Source organism: Struthio camelus, chromosome 3 (genome assembly GCF_040807025.1).
Source record: "Struthio camelus isolate bStrCam1 chromosome 3, bStrCam1.hap1, whole genome shotgun sequence".
Taxonomy (NCBI): domain Eukaryota; kingdom Metazoa; phylum Chordata; class Aves; order Struthioniformes; family Struthionidae; genus Struthio; species Struthio camelus.
In genome coordinates, this window is record NC_090944.1 from 70,862,660 (window position 1) to 70,876,063 (window position 13,404).

The 13,404-nt window shown below is 38.3% G+C and overlaps 1 protein-coding gene across 11 annotated transcripts in view; it reads left to right on the forward strand.

Moving 5' to 3' along the window:
* The window catches only part of TMEM200A (transmembrane protein 200A), a 55,443-nt gene that overhangs the window by 13,614 nt on the left and 28,425 nt on the right, over positions 1 to 13,404 (forward strand). For 2 of the 11 annotated variants that reach the window (XM_068938288.1, XM_068938280.1), the window contains one exon: positions 6,493 to 6,593. The exons of the other annotated variants lie outside the window; for them this stretch is intronic. Coding sequence is in view for 1 of the 2 variants with exons in the window: in XM_068938280.1 (XP_068794381.1) it covers positions 6,493 to 6,593 (101 nt within the window). In the remaining variant the exon portion in view is untranslated. The remainder of the gene's footprint in view (positions 1 to 6,492; positions 6,594 to 13,404) is intronic. 11 annotated transcript variants of the gene reach the window in all.

Sequence of the window (13,404 nt, forward strand, 5' to 3'; positions counted from 1 at the left end):
ATTTTCTGCCCCTTCATGTGACCTGACCTGCTGCCTCAAGTGTCACAAGGCTGTGAGGGTAAGAGGTCTGTGACTAATAAGGTTCTCTCAGAATATGCTCTGTAGCTAGTAGGTCCGTTTTGAAGAAGACCTGTTAAGTTCTTTCATCTACTCAGTAATGTTCCAGTGACCCAGAAAAAAACCTCAACTTCCTCCCAAGTTCAGATGTGAAAAGAAATAACTGAGCATGCATGCTTCCATTGACATGTGTCACTGGGTACTGAACTGCTTGTCTGAGGTTATTGGTGTCTGTGTGTAGGTAAGAATTTCAGTAGCTGACAAGATGAATTTGGCTTTCTATGAACATCAGCATTTATGATTCACTAGGCTTAAAGTATCTTATTGTATGAAATGGGGTGAAAACAGCCAGTTGTTTTAGCAGTATGAAGACTTTCATTCCTTTGTTGGACAGTTTGTACCGTTAAGGTAATAGAAACGCCCTAAGTTTGTAGGGCATTTCTAACGTGTGTTAAATACAGACTTGTATGCCTAAACCTAATATGACAGTATCTAGATATAATATATTCAGATCATAGTGAACTTCTTACAGTGAACACAAGCATAAGAGCCTGATGATGAGGCTTTTGTTCGTGACTCTGCCACAAATACTCTGTGACTTTGGAGAGCTTGCCTGAGCTTGCCTTCCCAAAAATGTCTAGACACCTCGCTCCTGTATTATTTTCATCGCATAGGAGGATATGGTCTTTAATCTCTTTTCCCTTTGTTTGCTTATCTGCAAAATAGGGATATTTTAATATGAGGCTTAACACTCATAAATACTCACGAAGGTTTTCCGAGATCTTTGAATAAAAGATTCTACACAAAACCAAATCAGTATTATATACCCTGAGTAAAAGAGCTTTGTGCGTGTTGGTGCCTGAGCCAAATTTGATGGTTGAAGATGCTTTAAAACACCAAAGTGTGTTGGAAATTGAAATATTTGAAATGAAAATAAAATAACAATTTAACTTGGACGCATTTTAACAGTGAGAAGAATTAATTATTAGAGCAGCTTCTAAGAGCTGAGTTGTCTCTCTTACTTAAAATCAAGACTGTCTTTCTAAAATACCTAGTAGTCTAACACATGGGGAAGTTACAGGCTTGATGCAGAAATTAGAGGTGAGTTTCTGTGGTTATATATGTAGCATTCAGACCACAGTGGTCTTTTCTGGCCTAAAATAACCATTTTCTTTTTTTTTTTTTTTTTGGTGGAACAGCCATATGTTTGCAGCTAAATAGTGCTTTTCTCTAGAGGGATTTAAATTCCATCAAAGCTATTACTTTGAAATGTATAATGTAAGCCTGTTATTTTGACAAACATAATGGCCTACATGTTTATTTTAGGCAAGTTATCTCCAGCTGCATTGATAAATAGATGTTGGAGAGGTTGGTGCTGAAGGGAGAATGCTGTTCCCAGCAGGCAGCTCCTCGGATAAAATTTAGATTGCGCGTGGTCAGTGTGCTGAATGGAACAAACGTATCTAACTAGGTGTAAAATTTCAGAGACACTCTTTGCCTTCAGTGCAATATTTGTGCAAGGCAAAGCAGGGTTAATATCAGTAAGTCTACCTAACGAAATTCAGTACTTGAGCTAATATGGGCAGCAGGGATGGCTGCATTTATGTGACACACTCAGTGGGGTTGATTAGCCTGGGTAGAACCTTATGCTAACACAAGTGTAGTCTGGATGAGCTGGCCCAGATGTCTCTCTGTGGGACTGCATAATTTAGACAAATACTGTGAACTCAGAAGCAAGTTGACCCACCCCCAGTTGTCACGAGCAAGGTTTAACGTACGATGCTGCATACGAGCACTTTGGTTATATTTTTGATGGCTTGAACAAATATTCGAATGGTGTGTCTCTCATGAAACGTGACTGGATCATTTCAGCACTTTCTTAACTATTTCTAAAACTGAAATAACAGTCTTTCTTCTTTTGTCTTCCTTTGCAGCCTATATTAAAATTAATCTGAATTACATACCTGATGTAATTTTGGAGTTAGCCCTATGCTGAGCAAGAGGTTGGACTAGGTGACCTCCAGAGGTCTCTTCCGTGCTAAATCATTCTATAATTCTGTGATTTAAAAATGAGTATTTTTGATTTCCCTCTAAGAGAGTGCACACTTCAGAGTCACATGATTGGAGAGACAGGATTAGCATGTCATTCAAAATGAAGAAGAGTCTGTAAACTGTCTTACTGACTGCAGAGGTTCCTTGTCTGTGTATCACTTCTGTGAAGGTTGTGACATCTGCCCTGTGAAAGTGAGCTGCTGCCCGAGTTGCTTGTTCTCAGCAGTTCATCTGGAAAGATGAAGCCTGACTCCTCCTTGGAACTCAAAGAACGATAGCCCAAAGGTGGGCACCTCTTTTGTGTCTTAAAATCTCTTGTAAGCAGAATGAGAGTATTTTTATGCCTAGTGTTATCTAATATCGAAAGAAGTCCATCAGGACTACCTTACCCTTAGCTTTCGATAGATGGAGCATCATGTGTGGTCTTTGTATTACATATCCTTGCTTGATGTCTGACTGAAAAGAAAAGAGGTTGCTATCGGGAGACACTTGCCAGTAAGAATTAATAGCTACTTGCTTAGCTTGTTTAGAAAAATAATATCGGGCAGAAAAAAAGTTGGTTACTAGTGCTGGAACCACTGCATGACTAACTGCCTGACTCTCCTGTCATGAAATAAATGTCTGGTAGAATACTGTAGATTATATTTTATCATCACAGTGTCAAGCATCAGAGATTTTGGATTACAAGGTTCTGTACTTTCATGAAACTTTGGGGACAAGTCTATCTGGGAAGGCAAGGAGACACCCTGCGTGTGCTATAGGGTTGGTTTGGCCTGTGGCAGAGGCAGGGCAGTCAGCAAGCGGGCTGTCATCCTGCCCGTCTCCTGGAGGAGATCTCCCTCTGAGCTGGCTGCATTGCGAGTGACGAGCAGGCTAGCACCCTTGGTAGCTCTGTGCCTGGAGGGCACCCTGGAGGAAGGAGTGTCACCCTAAGGGACTGCCTTTCCTCCTGCCCATACTTCTTACAGGCCGCCTTGCTAGGCTGAGTAATTATGGTTGGTTTTGTCTCCTGGTAAGTCTCAGATGTGAGGTTTGGAGATTCTGTCCCAGGTAGTGAAGACTATGGATTGTATTTGTGGAGGAAGGGCGTTTATGACTTCTTGAAAGAAGGACATTATGACATTTATGCTTTGTTCTTCATGATTTCCTGGGCTGTTCCAGACGCAATTATTCTTTTTTGTGAAACTGGAAGACTTAGCAGAAGAAAGGTTAGACCTGACAGTTGTCTAAAAAGGATCAAATTAGATGACAATGTGATCTGGATAACTATGAATGAAGTACTATTTTTAAACATATTATTCAGTCCCTGTAATATCACATGTAAATACTATCTTAATAAATATTCAGTTTAAGCAGAAATTTATACGTTTTCTAAGCAAAATAACGCTTTGATTATTTTAGCAATGAACATATAAAGTATAAGCTAATGTTTGTGATAAAATTGTTTTGGCATGTTTATGGGATAATTAGCCAGTTGAGAAAGTTTGCAGCTAGCACCTGCTGACAGTACTAAGAAAGAGAATTATTTTATTGCTTATTTGTTTGCTAGGTTGCTAGGTTAGGCTAAAGTGGACGTAGTACCTCTTACTTCATATTCATTCACGTCACACAATACCACATAAAGTGGTGATCTGAAAGAATCATTGAAAGTTTGGCTGTTCATATCAGTGGGACCAGAATTTCATGTACGTAATTAATTGAGATAAATTAAATGTTCATCCTGCACTCCCCTTGCTCCGCAAAACTCTCCGGGGCTTTATCAAAGTCTGTGTATTCACAGAGAGTCCAGGTCAGGCCTGAAGTCTGATTTGCATGGAACATGAAGCAAACTTTGCTATTTTTCAGATTCATAGCTCAGTATGATTGAACAGTTCTTTTTCTGACATATCTTTTTTTAGAAGACAAATCATTTGTATAGGAAATATTCACAGACTGCTGTGTGAAACACTTGGAATGATCCCCATTCTTTTTTAGGTGGGTGGTTAATAATGGAGAAATTGTGTGTTAAGTTCTCCATTAAGATCTGCAAAATTTGTATTGGGTAAAGAAAGGTTTTGTGATCTGTTTTTTTCTCCTTTAAATGATAGTTTACAATTTTGGGCAGAACAGACAATTATTCTTTTTCTGTATGTATCCTGCTCTCTCATGTTATTGAAGAGTCTGAACAAAAATTGTCATCGCAAGACTCGCGTCTACCAAAGAGAGTCCAGACTTTCTATCACAGAATCACAGAATGGCTGAGGTTGGAAGGGACCTCTGGAGATCATCTAGTCCAGTCCCCCTGTCAAGAGAGGACTAGGAGCAATCCACAATATGGCTTTTAGTTTGCAGAAACATAGGACAAGCCTGGATTAAAAAATATTCAGAGAAAATATTTTGCTCTGTGGTCATACCATACTTTTGGTTTCAAGTGCAGTCGGCTCACTGAAATGAACATCAAAATATTCTAGAGAATTCAGCTTTTCACTAATCTTAACATCTGGAAGAACTTCTCAGGATAATCAGTACGCTGTAGGAGAAAGTGAAAAATTGGAGGGCATGAACGGGAACCATTAAGATTCCACTGTGGTAAAAGTACATACACAGACATGCCTTGAGGAGGAAAGGGATTTGATCTGTACAGAATGTCCAAAGCTTGGTGAGCTAAAACCAATGGAGAGGTTCTTTCTATTGAACTGTTTAGGAAAATCAAACAAAGACATGTAAAGAAGTGAGAAAAATTAATGAGTTTAAGGTATAAGAAACAAATACTTCTTTTTGAGATAGTAGGGACTGTTTTGTTTTGTATAGCATCTGGTGCTGAAAAGTCCTGATTGATGAATGAACAAATAGGTGCTATTGTTACTGTATGTTACCTGCTGCTAATAATTTATTAGCTGAACCATTTTCAGAAGTTAAAAATGGAAGAAATTTTACATAGAAAGGCTATTTAAAAAAATAATTTTACAGCTTCTTGGCTATGTGTCTCCTGTTGATTGATTCTGAGTAATTAAAGTGTCAGTCCTGCAAAAAAGCCCTAAAATACAGGCTTAGAAATAATCATATAGCTCAACTGTTAATAGTTCTGTGACCCTTACAGTAAAGAGGAACGTTTATGCAGGTAGGTAGAGGTTTACAAATTAGGCTCTCTGTAGAGACGGTTTATGCTAAATTTGCAAACACAATATGGACTTGTATCACTGTGGAAATAAGAATGTAAGTTGCTGTAATTCCTGCAGTTACACTAAAATGAGCCCTTTATTTTTTTAGGTTTATGAAAGGATCAGCATTTTAAAGTTCTGCAGTAGTTATCATCATATTGTTTAATAAACCAATTTAATGCTAAAGTGTGAATGTTTAAGAATGAATAATGAGAACAAATATCTTAAGATTGAAATGGACAGCCTCCAAAGTCTCCTCTAAGCACGTAAATAACAAACTATGGTAGTAATTATTTTGAAGTGGCAGCAAGACATACATCAAGTAATACTGATGAGAAAAAAAATCTGAATCACACATAACATTCGGATCCCATTTAAATTGATGGCAACCTCCTGTTGCTTGAACATAAGATTTAACCTCTTATGCGCTTTCGAAGCGCGTAGGTGGTCATTCACATATGTTAACTGGTAAGACAGATGACCGTGAAAGCTGTGCTGAGCTTGAGGAAATGTAGGTGAAGAATAGATAGAAAACGTGGAGAAGAAAGTTAACCCTAGGACTTGCTAGCTTCAATACTTCTTCCTCACTGAACTTTTTTCCCAGCTAAACGTTAATGCAGTATAACAGTATAAAACTAGGTGGCTAAACAAAGCTTATCTTCAACTTGATGACATTCCTTTACGTACCTCTGTCTTTCTTCTTATTGTAGGACGGATTGCTTTTGTATGTCAAATGAAACCTATTCCAAAAACCTGGGCAGTGTTCCAGGCATCGCTGGGCTAAGCCCTGTCAATATGGATAATTTTTTTAAATGGGAGGTGTAGTATAGGGCACGTAGGAGGCCTTGGCATTGTGTAAGCAGTATTGGTATGACCATAGGATTGAGGGCATATCTACGTCAGCTTTAAGAAAACAGGCTGTAGTATTGATAGTGACAGCAATTTGAGCTCAGCAGCCTCCGCTCCATCTACCCCAAGGTTGCATAGGTATCTGGCCGATTATCCAGTGCTTCTGGTTTCAGACCCCAGATCAGTGGTAGGTTTAGCTGTGATGGTTTAAGATGTTAGTTCTGCCACTGTCTGTCCCTGTCCCTCTGTGCCTATCAAAGGTCTCCTTTGTTGGAGCAGCAGGTACGTGAATGCATGACAACTTATCAGTTGCTACAGTTTATATTTTAGCATATTAGCATAAATCATTAATGAAGATTAATGGAATGTTCACATATTCCATTGCAACCTGCAGAATCTTTGGCTGAGGCACGTTCAATTCTGCTATTCTGCTGATTCTGTTCTGTTCTGGTGCTACACGGCTGCTCTGAGAAGTTCTGGGATTGGACACAACAGGTAAAGCGCTTAATCCATTGGAATTCACGCATCAGGGCGCTTCCCCGATGTCAACACCCAGCCCAGCCTAGCTGAGCTGAATCTGGCCCAGCTAAATCTATAAGAGCTCCAGTCGCTTCTCTTGTAGTCTTATGAACATACCCTACATATCAGTGTTTCTTTATAGTTAACTTCTTTATAGTTATATGTGGTTTTATTTTTTTTTTAAAGGAATCTCTACTTGATGTCTTACAGCTTACCCATTATGCACAGATCACAGTGTGGGAAACATTACAATAGTTCAAAGAGCTGGTTGATGCGAGCGCCTAGCATTTTTGGCCTAACAGACCTCTAGCCCAGATCTTATAAAACTGACATCCTGAATGGTTCATCTCCTAGATATGAAAGAATGAGGAAGGCTGAATAAAGTGAATGAGGAAAGCATGTAGCGCAAATAAGCTGGCGAGAATTAGAGGTACACAAATGAAGTACGGAGAGAGTTACAGGAAAAGGGGAAGGGAAATGTAAAGACCTCCAGCTCTCCCCCAGGGAGAGGACAGGGAACCCTGGCAATTTCAGGGATCCTTGGTGACCAAGTGAGAGACAGTCAGAACCTGCCTAAGGAAGGAGGGAGATGCTGGCAGGCTCTAATGGGAAGGTGACACACGGCGAAATTAAAGGCTAGGAGTGAAGCAACAAAAGCCATTCAGAGGAAACACCTGAAAATGTGCTATATGTATAATCCGCTCTTAACCCTCCTTAAGGATTTTATATTCTGCAGGTATAATCTGTATCATACTGTGTGTTATAAAATGTGTTTTTCTTAAGAAATTTAAGAGCACAGTTCTTGTACCCTTACCTACAGTAAATAGAATCTTACTGAAGTGAGTAGCCCCACTCAGTTCCACTTGAACTGCTTGTAATACAAGTAATAAGGCACTATCTGGCATCTGTAAGGGCCACAGAATGATTTTCTATGAGCTTTTGTAATACTCCTACATGGAACAGAATACGGATCACAGCAGGATTTCTCCTGCAGTGTGATTATATCCCATGTGAGTCACAGCAACAGAATTGAGTCAGCTGAACCAGCAAAGTACTGATTATGTCAAAGAATGGCTGCAACTCTATGAGACAAAGAAAGATAATATCACATTTTGAATTATATAGGTGGCAAATCTATCCGTTGTTGAAGAATGTGTCCAAATTTCAGTTCTGTATTGATGCCATGTCTGTATTAATATCTTTATTATAGGGAGGATGTGTTTAGCACCTACTTCTTTGCTAAATTAGGTTTTTTTGTTCCACCTCAGCAGATGTCCAGAGTGAATGTATGTGGTCTGTAATGCAGCTGTGGATTTTTAAGAAGACAGGGTTGCAGACGTTCTATATTTGAATTCATCTTCAGATGTTACTGTTTTGATAAACAGCAAACAGACATTTTTTGTGTTGTTGCCTAAGTATTTTTCCATTCCACAAAAGTAGAATAGAATCTTCAATTCTGAGATATTGTTGAAAATAATAAATCAGATACGATAGCTTAATCACTCACACAGATGCAAGCAATGTGAATGTTTGTACAAAAGACACACTGTGTGTATGTGTGTGTGTGTGTGTGTGTACACATATATATACATATATATAAGATTTCAAAAATTCCGTGAACACTGGGAAAACCATTCTTTTCTTAGAGACAGACATTATCTCAGTTCTTTCTACTTTTTGATATGGAAAAGCTAATCCAGGACTGGTGTATAGGTATTTTATTCCTGTGAGTAGAAGTTTCATACCAGTCTTTCTGTTTCTTCTCATTAGAAATACTTATTCTGACTTGGCAGAGATCTTATTCTAATTTATGATATAATACAATATTACTCCTTAATCGTATGTTTAAAAGGTAGTTTAAAAGGTGCTGACTTAAGTGAATCCTGTGGCCCAAATGAAATTTAGAGAGTTGCTCAAATTTTTGGAGTTCCAAAACCCTGCAGAACCAGGAATTGCAACTTTAAAGCATTAAGTGCAGTTTAAATGCTCTATATTAAACAATAGTAAGGACCTGAGTAGATGCTTCTCTACACAGAAAGTAATGAGCAGGCCAACAGCAAGGTAGAATTTTATCCTTGAAGGAAGCCCTTTGGGTTGTTTGTTTTGTTTTGATTTGTTTTTTAAATATAGGCCACACAGGAGAAGTCAAGGTGCAGAGAGTTCTCTGCTTCTAAATTGCACTGAAAAACAACCTGAACTCTAGACTTCATAATTCTTCACACCAAATGTCCCCCTGAGATAATAACTGACAAGGCAACAAAAAAAAAATTAATCATACTAGCTGACTAGAAAAACTTGTGAGAAATACACGTGGGAGAAATGAGAAGGAAAGGGAGAGAAGCCTTGGTCGGGTGGCTGAAAACTGGGTTGTAGACTGACATTTGTAAGTAGGATATGGCTTTATTGGCCATCTGCCCTCTGCCTGAGAGAGGTGATTTATCCTGGCATTTCATGGGGTGACAATTGCTGTCTCAAATTTTCCACAATTATTTTGAACTGCATAAAGACAAAATTCTCCCTTTTTGGCCAAGTGCTTCTCTGCTGTGGTGAGCCTCTGCCATCTTAGCATTCTCCACATTTACACGTGTGTGAAACATGTCTAGCTGAAGGAAATGAGCTACCCCAGAAGCTGCCAAGGAATTCCTAGCCGGGGGTGCAGGGAGTGCATGATTTAGGCATGTCAGGATGGAGGACTTGGAGCTGTCTCAGCAGAAGATCTGCTTCACGGCTTAGGTGTGACTATTGAATACATCTGGCTATTAAAATAAGAGTTTACCATGAAGACTAAAGCGTTTCTCAGCAGAGACAAAAAAGGCATGGAGAGAGATTTGGTAACTCCCTACTCCCCATTTCTGTGCTCTAGAAGTCAATGAATGTGAGACTTGGTCATTGACTTTCAGTAGCAGTCCACTAAGGCTCTAAGAGATTGAGAGATCTGAAATCTTAGATGAGAACAATAGGGCTTGGCCATGAGAAGTTAGGAAGTCAGGCAATGTTTCTGGCATATAAACCAGAATTTATAAATATATACACACACACACACATGAACACATGTGTATCTATATATATTATACACATGCATACATACACGCACACATGTACGTATATATATTTTTTCCTTCCTGTAACTTTTCCTCAAAAACTGACTTCTAAAAATGTAATCATTTTTATTTTTAAAAGACAGTCCATTTGGTTCCTGAATTTCTAATTGTGGCTTTCAACATGTGACCTTTGGACACAAGGGGATTGGAAAGGGAGAGGCTGTGAACAACTTCTAAGAGACCCATGAAAGATAACTAAGGAAAAGAAGTTTATATGTATGTTTAATTCTACAGAGGAGTGTACAGGAAAAAATTTAGATGTGTAGAAAGTGTAGAAGTTTGAAAATCACTGATCTATAATGTAGATTAATAAGAATATTTTGGTAGCTGAAAAGCAGGTGCTAAGTCTTGCCCTTTTCTTTACTTTTAATTTTTCCAAGTCATTTTGGCTCTGGAAGCAGGAATTTGATCTTTGCCTTTTGGCTGGTGGTTCAGTAGACTAATACTGTATTGTGGAGTTATCTTAAAGTCTCTTCCTGGAAGGCAAATACACTTTGTTTTTCCATTGCCAGTTTTATGGCTGGATGTTAGGACCAGAGCAAATAGTTCTAAAGTGCTTCTAACTTAAATACATATTTTCTAGGTACTACAGAGTATATCAGGAGGCAACATATGTTAAAAATCTGTGCCTAATGTAGTTAAGTTTCAAGTGGTGCGTTTTTGAGTGCTGAAAACATTTATACTTGGTATTGTTTTCTGTTTTCTCTTTCTCTATGTGAAAAGCACAAATGACAGAACCTAAAGGACCACACTGGAAACAGAGAAACTTGTTATACAAAAATATTGGCAAATAGGCAAGATCCACAAAATTAAGGAAAAGGGAAGCGTATCTCTTTTCTAATTGTTCTCAGTTGCTACGGCAACAAGTAAAACAAGCAGAAGATATTTAAAGAGATTTTTTTTAATTAGCTATGTTTAATTTTTGAGAGTGGAGTCACCTTGCTCTGAGGATTCTTGTGAACTTGTGTAGGTCTGAGGATTCAGCGTAGCCAACTTCCTCTCCTGTTGATGTGTCTCAGGCTAAAAATTTGTTTCAGAGCACTTAGAGCCACAGTGCAACATCTTGCAGTATTGATTCCTGGCTATTTATAGGCTGATTCTGCACCAATGAATTTGGTAATTTTTGCTGCTCCTTTCACTTGGAGGTCGTATGAGATCCTTACCAGTGAATAATACTGACCTCAATTCTAGATGGTATTTTATACATTAACATGTAGCAGATGCCAAGTATATGCAATTACACACATGCTATTTTATGCAAATTGAATGAAAGTAATTTTTAATCTGGACATTAATCACAAAGCTGAATATTGCAACCAGTGTCAGGGTCAGGAAATGGGAATGCACCAAAGTTAACAGCTACGGCTTGGATAGATAAAGAGAACTACTGCCAGTGCCAAAGGGAATTTTTGTGGCAATATGTAGGGGTAGCTGAGGGAAAGATGGGAGTTGTAGGATCATGAATTTAAGCTTGGCTCTTCACCTCTGTCTGGAGACGACATCTGTTGTCACCATCTGTTCTGCTTCTCTGCTGTTCTTCCCCAGGTGTGCTCCCAGGCTGGGAGCCCAAAAAAGCGGAGAGAGAGGGCACTTTCATAGGCGTTCCAGGAATGTTTTTCTAATGATCCCAGGCAGCAGCGGGAGCTTCACGTGTGTGATCCTCTGACTGCCTAGGACGAGGATACAACAGGGCTGCCACATACAAGATTGATGTCCTGCGAGGAAATTTTCCTGGCTGGGCTTCTATCTTTCTGACATAGAATTACATTGAAACTAAAGTTTAAATTAAATCACCCTTAGAGAATATCCTTTTGGTGGGGCTTCCTGATTTAAAGTATCACTGTAGCTACTGTTTGAAATGCCGTTCTTCATAAAACCCAGCAAATGGGAACTTGCAAAAATTTTGGCAACCCAGGAGTAGCTTTCAGTGAGAGAACAATGGCCTACATTAAGGGAAAGTAACTGGTCTTTGCCATAAATATCTCCAGCTCTTTTAATATATCGCTGTATCTGGGCAGCAAATTTCCAGCTCTTGGCGAGCTTGTAGGATATTCCATAGCAAAGAGAAGAATTTGGAAAACCTCAGGGGCCAAACTTGGCTGCAGCTCTGTGACAGGTAGCAATATATGCATCTGAAAATGGAATTGTTTACATGTTGTATGAAAGTTTCTTATGAGCAGTGTGATCTGTGGAGATCAAAATCCTGTTTCAGTTAATGTTTTTTAACCAGAAGAATGTCATTCTTCTGCAAAGTTTTTTTTTTCTTTTGACAGCAGTTGTGTGATTTATAACATGAGTCATTCTGTACATGCAATATTTTGGTTTAAAAAAATCACTTTTATGTGCGAAACATTCTCAGACTCAGTGTTGACAGTAATATGGAAGAAGAGCTGCTGCACAGTTTCTTGTTCATCATTTTTATATATGATGTTTGGCAAAAATTTGAAACAGGACTGAGTAAAAATTGAGGGCCCGTTACATGTGTATCAGAAAAACATTTTTCTACTGAATACTGTTTGCCAAAAAAGCAGTTTAGATTCAAAAACCCTGTTTGGGAATCCTTACTAAATTCAGCAGTTTTGGCTTAAAATAATAATAATAACAAAAACAACAATTGAAAAACAAAAGTTGAAGCAGCCAAAGCAGTTTGCTTTGGTGTTTTGAAATGAAACCTCTAGATTTTTTTCCTCTCAAAAGGATGTTTTACTCCAAACTTGGCCTGCAAATGCCGTAAAAATAAATATTTTGAAGCTGGTAATAACACACAGAAAAAAATCTTTTATTTGACCTGGAACTAATATTGCTTGCTTATGACTTTACTAAGAAAGCAAAAAGTTATTTATGTTCAAGATCAAACAATTTTCCATATCATTCTGTTTTTAGTACCCCACTGCAGGGGTACTGGGCATAAGATTTCCTAGCACATGGGTAACTAAAAATTCTGAATGCTGAGTTTGCACATATGTCACTGGATGTCCTCTAGAGAATAGTTACGATTCTGAAAAACTGTCGTATTGTTAGGAAAAAGTCATTCTTGCGTTCTAAGTGTCTTCCTGTCCTGTGTAGTGTTGCTGACTTTTGTGTAACTTCCATATTATGACACTGTGTGCAAAGAAATTGCTTCAGAATGTTCACAAAATAGACTTCCCGTTCACAAGTGAACTTCCAGCTATGGAAGTCAATGTAAATTCGTCAATTGATGTTAATAATTAGGATTTTACCCTTTAGTCTCATGGCCATCCTGATTCTTGTGATTAAGGTATCGTACCTAATTTATTACTGTCAGTAATGTTTCAGAATTCAAGATGCCATTGCATATTTGTGGAATGTCTGCAAAACACCCAGGCAGCAATGTAATGTGTGAATGCTGTTTAAAACAATTAAGAAGTTGAACTAAAACAACTAACTTTGTTGTACACTGCAAGAGGACATTTGCAAGTTTATATTCTCGAAATTCAGGAGGTCTCACCACCAATGTCCTTTGACCACAGTGAAGGTACTTGGTATTTGTAACCCTATTTCATGAGAGATGAACAACTTAATATCCTTTAATCTCATTTTGTATTCCTTGCACATTCAAAACTTCCAGAAAAGGCAGTCATAATTTTATATGCACTTAGAAAAGTAGGACCAGACCTCTAATTGTGCATGAATATTTTTTCTAATTTCATTTAAATAAATTATAG